The sequence below is a fragment of the Primulina huaijiensis genome, chromosome 8 (genome assembly GCF_012295235.1).
Source record: "Primulina huaijiensis isolate GDHJ02 chromosome 8, ASM1229523v2, whole genome shotgun sequence".
Taxonomy (NCBI): domain Eukaryota; kingdom Viridiplantae; phylum Streptophyta; class Magnoliopsida; order Lamiales; family Gesneriaceae; genus Primulina; species Primulina huaijiensis.
This window is the reverse complement of record NC_133313.1, coordinates 22,108,095-22,117,158: the sequence shown is the minus strand read 5'-3', so window position 1 is coordinate 22,117,158 and position 9,064 is coordinate 22,108,095. Positions and strand designations below refer to the sequence as shown.

At 34.0% G+C, this 9,064-nt stretch overlaps 1 protein-coding gene and 1 long non-coding RNA gene across 2 annotated transcripts; both read left to right on the top strand.

Annotated features, from left to right (window-relative positions):
• The first annotated feature begins 426 nt into the window (after window positions 1–426).
• On the top strand, window positions 427–1,264 carry LOC140983428 (uncharacterized). The gene is made up of 2 exons (XR_012176426.1): window positions 427–623; window positions 1,029–1,264. It is a non-coding gene; the product is annotated as an uncharacterized lncRNA (long non-coding RNA).
• Window positions 1,265–4,227: 2,963 nt separating this feature from the next.
• LOC140983410 (probable BOI-related E3 ubiquitin-protein ligase 2) lies at window positions 4,228–7,483 on the top strand. The gene is made up of 4 exons (XM_073450459.1): window positions 4,228–4,397; window positions 4,548–4,648; window positions 4,738–5,069; window positions 6,786–7,483. The coding sequence occupies exons 1-4, from the start codon at window positions 4,330–4,332 to the stop codon at window positions 7,311–7,313; spliced, it is 1,029 nt and encodes a 342-aa protein (XP_073306560.1). The 5' UTR covers window positions 4,228–4,329; the 3' UTR covers window positions 7,314–7,483.
• The last annotated feature ends 1,581 nt before the right edge of the window (window positions 7,484–9,064 follow it).

Here is a 9,064-nt window from a genome sequence, read left to right as displayed (position 1 = left end):
AGTTAGGAGTCCAATCGTTGCCACTAGCTTAACTTACTGAAATATCTTATTAAAATAAATTTTGCAGTTTATTTCCAAGATGAATGGATTGAATTCCAGTGGTACTTGTTATTATGTGGCTTCTCATCAAGTACAAAAACAAGAAAATGACAAAACGGTACCTGAGTGAAAACATTGGTATAATCAAAAAATTCAGGAAAAAATATATTATTATTGTCTTTTAATAGACCCTTTGGTTCACGGTGGGGACTTTGTTATTTAACAGCTCTAACTCCTTTTTATATCTTATCATTGTAGAAGTCTAGTCGCATACTCCATTCGTAGACTTAAAAAAGTCACGAATTGAACAAATGACGAAGGAAACTGCTATTTTGATTATTTTGTTAGGTAGGAAAATTATATCGAGAGTAGATACTTGAACAATTTTTAAGGGGGAGAAAAGGACTTTTTATCAGCTACCTGATCAAATTCATTCGTATGATAGTGGAGTAGCCACTGATATGATATCCTTGAACTCCACAGTTGCTTTCACTTTCCGCAACAAGGCAACGTTTCTTGGGGTTCGTGTTACTTCTACACCTCTTGCTCTCTCCTATTCACAGCTCGACATTGGCTCTGGAGATGTAAGTGCCACGATCCTTGATGAAACCATCTAAGATAGTTGAGATCATAAAATTTGTCGTAGTATTATTAATAGAATTTAACATAAAACTGAATTTGGATGAGATTGCCATTTTTTTTGTTTCTGAATCCGTCTAAACTAGTTGTATCGGTTGTTACTCACACAGTTGGTGTTAAAAGCATTTGTTCGGCACCACTGGCAATTTTTTCTTAATCCTATTCAAGAGAAAATGCTTTTTCAAATGCTTGTGGAATTAGAGGAAATCTTCTGCTTAACAAAATGATGAAGGAATACTACAGATACTCATTTGCAAAAGCTTAAATTATCGATATGTAGAAATGATGGTTCCGATATTTATTTAGTTTCATGCCTTAATGGACCCTGTTTAAAAATTTTGGAATTACAGATGAAATAGTTTTATCAAAGAAGAAAGACACAAAGAAACGTTATAGTGTGAGCGATCGGCGACAAGATTCCTTTGTATAGAAACGGCGCAAGTCTGAGCACTCTAACCGGGACAACCTCCCTACCAGTGCCACTCAAGTTGGATTTCGCCGTTCGATCAAGAGCATATATATTGGGTAAACTTGTGAAGCCAAAATTCTACAAGAAGATTGAGTGCGCAGTCGTCTTAGATCCCAAGAAACTTAATGTTCCCATCTAGCTAAAGAACTCATGCACATATGACTAGTTCTGGAGAATTTCGAGTAAAGATTTGTGTCTCGCAACGTTTAATTTTATTATTAAGTATGCAATTGTGTGGCACAGGCTGGATTCTTAATGGGTTTACATGAATTTGGGCTTTATTCACGTCAATTGTCTAGAAGGCCGAGCGATATTTAAATAGTTGTATCATTTTTTCATGTCTCTGTTCATGTAATGAAGTGTATATACAGGGAACGACCGAGAATCCTTTCTCTATAGTATGACTGAATTCTCTTAAATTGTCGTGATTTTCATGCAGGATGATTCACGATTCAAAATATTTTTGATAGAGGATTCAGATTGATTGTATAAAAATTCAGATAACAAGACAAGGATTGTCTACATTGAATAGGAGATGAGGATTATAGAGAACTTCAAATGACAAATATCTCAGTCCCGTCGACACATAAAATAAATTTTTTTTTTTTAAAACATACCAGGGACTACAAAACAAAATTCAAACGAGTGCAGTAAAAAAATACGAAACAAATAAATTTTGCATGGCTTTCCTTCTTCTTTTTTTATCTCCTGCAACGGGTGATAGCGGAGCATCCTCTGGTATACGGGTGCACCGGCCCACTAGCTCCGAAACAATTATGGGTATAATATGATCTTCCGGAGCGGGGCGGGCAAGGGACCCGATCCGCAGTCAGCGCCCCGTATGAAATGTAGTATCTTCCCGGAGCCGCGTGTGCACTCCAGTACAGCATTCTACGACGCATGGAATCATGATCTTCTACACTTCCTTCCCAATTTAGGGTTTCGTTTCCCATCTGAATACCGGAATAGTGATCGGCCCCAGAATCGACGTTCCGAGTGCTGAAAGTAGACAGGATGAGGAGGATCAGTACTAGCTTCGTTGCTGCCGCCATGCCCTTGGGGATGTGAAATGTGTGTGTGCCTTCGGATGGAGGTAATTAAGGGAAGTCAAGTGGAAATACGCCGACTGCAGTAAAGCTTTTGTCTTCTGGTATTCATCTTCCTTGATTGACGATGTTTAATGCTTTGTCTCCTTCATATGTATAAATATTCTTTAATATATTCAAATTAAATCACCTTAAATGCTGGATGTACCCATCAAAATTACATGTTTTATGATACATATGTGCCCATTCAATCTAAAATTATGAAAGAACGGAGAAAATTTCAATTTACGTGTTGGGCACAAGAACCAGCTTCATCATGTTACTTGAAATTGAAATTATTAATCAGAGATATCATTATAATAAATGAATTGGGTTGACAAGTTCTTAGTCAAAATGGCGTGGCGGGATGAGACCTATCAAGTAAATTAACTTAGACCCGTCAGGCTAGCTTGCTCCACCACGTAAAATAGGTTATACTTTGATAGATCCTTGAAGCTGATAAGTAACTCCTCACTACCAATTAATTCCTAACTGAATCCACCAAACTTAACAACTCCATTAATATATATCGAGATTTGATAAGCAATAAATTTCCCCTTTTTTTACTTTTAAATTTCAAAATTTAAAACTTTATGTATCATAATTAGTAAATAATCACGTGGTTCTCAAACGCACAAGTTAACGAATATTCGGGTTTTGTTCATGCTACTCATATAATTAGTATCTTAATTCATTCAACGCATGATACGTGTGTTCAGTTGATAAAATCATGATCACTAATTCAATCACAATATATAGATGAGTTATCGGGATTATCACTAACACATGATGAAGACACTACTTCATATAATAAACCAATTATTAATATAAAAAAATATATATTAATTAATAAAACGTTGAATGAGCTTAGATTACTCACAGTACCCCCAAAACGAGTTGGATGCATTAAGCATTTATGTGGCATTCAAGATCAGCCTCACGAAGTTTACGTGTTTACAATTAATTCAATAAATCTGAAATCATCGCACCTACAATATTCCAATCAAGTTAAAAGATGACTTGAAGAGTAGGTCTCTTTATCTGTGAGACGTTTCAACCTTACCGATATTCAAAATAAAAAGTAATATTCTTAGCATAAAAAATAATATTTTTTCATAGATAACCCAAATAAGAGATTTGTCTCACAAAATACGACCCGTGAGACCGTCTCACACAAGTTTTTATCTGACTTGAATAACTAGTTTCTTATTTCATCCGTTTTAATTCTACAGACCACGTTTCTTATTTTTTTCAAATATATAGTGATATAATATTGAAAATTACTTTTTCTACTTATTTACTAACATTACCCTATTTAATTTGAGATTTTGTAATTAACTGACTAATGAAAATATAACAAATCAATCATATAAGCACTCATTAAATGTGACTAAAATTGAAAATTTATGTATGTAATTGATAATATGTCTTCTATGAGACGATCACATGAAATCTTTTGTGATTTCTAATTAATTACTTAATATGTGTAAAAAAATAACTAATCTGTATAATTGAGATGAAATTAATAATATTATTTTAAGTTTTGGGACTAAATATCGAAATATGAGGAACAAAAAATATTACTGGACATTATAAATACAACAAATGAGCTCACGAATATTTACTTTTCATATTTTAATTTTTTTTTTATTATATGTGCATATAAACAAAATTTATAGTATATTACATGATATTTTAGAATAGTATGCATGTTATTAAATTATTCAAATTTATTAATAGAAACTTAATAATAATTGCCGTAAAAACTATCATGATTCATGATATTCTTATAATCGTTTTTCCTAAAATATTTTTTAACTATTAAATTGAAATATTTAAAAATAAAAATATGGGAACTAAAATTATATAACATTTTTTCTGCTCTCGTCTACTATTACCAAATTTCTACAGGCAAAACATGTTCACAAAAGTAATAATAATAATAATATTTTAAAATATAATTATTATTATTATTTATAATGGGAACAAATGAGTATTCTTCGAGATTTTGAAGTTCTAAATAGCAGAGAAAATTGAGTTTCTTTCGTATTCTTCCAAACAGACCCTTCCCCTCGTTTCTCTCTCTGGCCTTCAGCCATGGCTTCTGTCCCTCAAAATCAATTCCAACAATTCCTTCAACATCCACAACAATCCAAACCCTACAGGTGACTGATGATTTTGAAACTCAAGCTCATAATAAAGCCCAATATTTCTTATAATTCTGTAATCTGTTTTCAAGATTCTTTTTTTTTTTTTTGGTTTTATTTCACAGAATTTTCTGTTGATTTAATCCTGTATTTTGTTCCCTTTTGCAGAGATTTGTATAACAATAACATGGAGGGTCAGATTTCGCAGCAAGTGACCTACTTTAACACCCCTAATCTCCTTGAACACCATCCCCCTTACATCCCTCCCTGTATTGTCTCTGATGTTTGTCTAACTTCTATTTGTTCATGAAATTTGAGCTGTCTTCTCTCCTAACGCCACGTTCTCTCCTTTTTCCAGTTCAAGTTCAAGGGTTGGCTCCTGGCCCGGTTGAAGAAGAAATCGGGCTCGATTTACAGTGGAATTTCGAGACGGGACCCCAGAAAAAGAGGCCCAAAGAACAAGTGTTCCTGGAGAACAGTAATGATTATAATAAGAACAATAGTAACTCCCAGATATCCTCTGTAGATTTGTTGCAGGCCCGATCAGTGTCAACTGGGCTCGGGCTTTCATTGGACAACAATCGATTGGGTTCTTCGGGTGACACGGCTTTGATTGGGCTTGTTGGGGATGATCTTGAACGCGAGTTGCAGAGGCAGGATTTGGAGTTTGAGAGATATATCAAACTTCAGGTAGGATATAATGGCTATTATTTTTATATCCTTTTTTTTTCTGAATGTTTGTGTGTGTTTGNTTTTTTTTTTTTTTTTTTTTTTTTTTTTTTTTTTTTTCCTTTTTTTACCTCAATTGTGATTTAAGTATTTGGTTATTATTTGAACATTTTTGCTCATCATTATATTGTTTTTTTCCTTGCGAGTGTTTTACAGTGCTGTGAGGAAGAAAATTGGCAACTTTGATGTACTATGCATGAATATTGAAAATATAGTCTCAAGTAATGCCATAGTATTTAAAAACCTATGAGTTATGTGCTAAGATCACAGATTGTCAGCTCAGTCATTGTTAACACAAACAGAGATGCAGCTCCTTTGCTCACACCTTAACCATAAAGCCCATAACATTTGTTTTACTGTTATTTGATAGTCTGCAAAAGACTTGTAGAGTTATATATAATGAAATTTTCTTCGAATATTTAGATCATGTGTACATTATAGCATATCACTTAATAAAGTGTGTGCCTCCCGGTCTTGGACCTATGCTTTACCATATTCATGCTCTTTAGTTGGTCTTGTGCATCAAATGACTGTTATCCTTAGTTCATAGGATCAATACCAACGGTTAGTCATATATGTTTTAATTGATTTCCTCATGTTCTTGTTTATATGCTCCACCTCACCTTATGTGATTTTGACTTTGTTATAAGATTCCATACTGGAAAATGTATATGTTTATTTTTAATGTCATCTAGATACAGTAAACTCCTAGTTAAGTTAGATAGAAAATCCTAGTTTCAGAGTGTCGTTGAAATTAACAAAGCCCTGTAGGTTCTTATAATTTATTTACCATGCCTTGAAGCGACAAGGCTTCACATAGCCAAACCTTTGATAATAGTTGACTTTTCTGGCATTACAAATGTTTCTAACCTGGTCAGAAAACAGTGAGTCATGTCATTAGTTTTTAAAGTTTTGATTATGTATAATCTCAGTGCCCCTGCTGTTTTGAGGCGAGGACTCCTTGTGCCGTATTGGGTTGGGGAAGAAGAACGTTCATTAGAGGGGTTCGTAAATAGCTTCTGGCCACCATTTGTTTAATCACTTTGGATAGCTGACTTAGCCATATTAATGGTTGCTCATATTTTTTGTCATTAAGGCACATATAGATCATGGGCTAATGGGTCTAGGCATTTTAGTTTGGTTTTGCTTTATGATTTTCTGGTAAAAATAAAATTTATTAGATTATTTTTTGAAGCATCTTATAATCAAGTTGCAAATATTCTCAAAACATTGTTCTTGTAACTAGTTCTCCTACTCTAAATTTCGTTAATTATTAATATATTAACGTTGAGAAAGTGACTGCATTCTAAATTAAGTTTAAAATTAAAGCCCCCCAATCATTTAAGAAAAATGGTCTTTTGTAGTTTGCACTAGGACGAATTTCCCATTCTTGGTAAACTAAAGCCCCCAATTATTTAAGAAAAACGGTATTTTGTAGTTTGCACTAGGACGAATTTCCCATTCTTGGTAAACATGTTAGCAAATATATTTTTGATAACAGCAAATAATCACTTTAACACACTTTCTTTTTGAAAAATGCTTGAATATCCGACTCTAAGTTTGTATGAGAATCATGTCCAGTGTTTATGCTAATATTTTAGTCCATTTAAAGTAGGTAAGTTCATTTAACTCTGGTTTTGGCATTAATAGATTATCATTGCTTACTTATGGTGATAGGGTGATCGTCTGAGGCAAGAGATTTTACAGAAGTTTCAAGCAAACCAATTGCAGACCATCTCATATGTAGAGCAAAAGGTCCTACAGAAACTCCGGGAGAAAGAAGCTGAGGTGGAAGATATCAACAAGAAGAACATGGAACTGGAGTTGCGAATGGAACATCTCGCTTTGGAGGTCAATACCTGGCAACAACGTGCAAAGTATAACGAGAACCTGATCAACACCCTCAAGTTTAATCTGCAGCACGTTTACGAACAAAGCCGAGACAGTAAAGAAGGTTGTGGAGACAGCGAGGTAGATGACACAGCCTCTTGCTACAATGGTCGTCCCGTTGAATTTTACCCTTTTTTCAAGGATATCAACGAAATGAAGGAGATGATGATGTGTAAGGTTTGTCGAGTGAAAGAAGTTTGCATGCTTCTTTTACCTTGTAAGCATCTGTGCCTGTGTAAAGACTGTGAAAGTAAATTGAGTGTTTGCCCGTTGTGTCACTCCTCCAAGTATATAGGAATGGAGGTTTATGTGTAATTTGATGTTATGAATCTGATGTAGCATTGTGTTGAATACATTTGTCGACCGTTCTATAGTAGTAAGACTGGTTCTTGACTAGAAGGAAAGTTGACATGTGTGTGCCTGAATCACTTTGTTTAATCATCTTAAGCGTTTATTATAATGTTATTTCAAGTCAACTTTCGACATTTTATCTCAGTAGCTTCTCGATGAGTCTGTGTACATTTTGTATGGGATCTGTGATCTTTCTGTGACGAGCCACATTTATGTACTTGTCTTCTGGTTGATCGGTAGTGAAATCATAATGCTTGTAGTCTGGATGATTTCTAGAGGATAATATGCTATGAGTTTTGATTGGAAGTGTGACTTCAGTTGGAGTGGTTTTCTACAACATGCTTGTATAGATCAAAGTCTTCAAGAAGAACTTAAAAAAAAATGAAGGGGAGACGGAGAGGCGCAAAGAGTCAGATATAGGCATTTGGCAGGCCCAGCCCTTATGAAGGGGTCTGAAGTGGGAGCTGCGAGCAGAGAAACAAAGGGTGGTCGAAGTATAATCGATAACTTCCGTTTCAGATACAACCATGATGCACTTTCTGGTTGTCTACATGAAATACATATAAATTCGCATGTATAAGATACGTTATTCACTCATTTTACCATAATCAAAAGACGCGCGTTAATAAGTAAATTAAGTTGTTTTTTTCTTTTCAATTTTTAACGTTGCAATTCAATCGATGGATTTGTACATAATGACACACAGTATCGAAATACTAATAAATTTATCATACATCAAACATTTATGACAATATCCACTATCACAGCTGAACTATCGTGGAATATAGAACTGGGATATCACATAAACGTTTAGCACTGGATCCATGATGTGGGCTCCAATTTAATCATGAAAATTCCCTTTCCTTCTTTTTCTTCACATAATATTTATCGTCCACACTCCACAGTCCACAGTATATAAAAAGAAGAGAAACAAGAGAGAAAAGAATGGGGTATGAATAATGCATGTGATCTTACAGCCTTTATGTTCCCCCTCTTATTGCAATATTCTAAAAAATCATGCAAAAGCCACCAGTTTCATTTCATCTCCTTTCTTCGGACGATCTACTTTTCTGTTCAATCATTTTTTAGACCGTACATTATTTTTTTTGCTGGATCTATTCTAAGCCAGAAACAATGATCTCTCTTTTCTGCATTTAAGATAAGCACACACACACAAATCTAATATCTCCCAACTCTCAATCTTTCAGTTTCGTGTACAGTGTACTGTAATTAATAGAATTATTTGGTATAATATTTTTAGACTAAGTCACAGTTTACTACAACTTTTGGTTGCATACACATTTTATAAAGTAAAAAGAAAGAAAGGAAAAGGAGAAAGAAAGATATTGTAAGATTTTAAAGGGAAGAAATCAAAGGAAACAACAAATTAAAGGTAATAAAGAAAGCGTAGTAATGTTGCTCTCTGCTTTTAATGCATTTCTAATTAAAGAGTGTTTAAGAAAATGGGTTCTCTTTATTTGATTAGAAAGAATGGACCATGCAAGTTTTTAGAACTTTAACCCTTTAGTATGGAAGACTCCTTTTGGACCAATTCATGACGCATTGGCTGCTAGGATTTGTAAAAATTCGTCAAAACAGAGCATGGGTTTCGATTTGAACACAATAACGAAAATAAGTTCTGAAATTATATATATTTTATTTCTTAAAAAATAGAATGTTCAATAATCTATACTGAATCAATTAGTTGCATATAT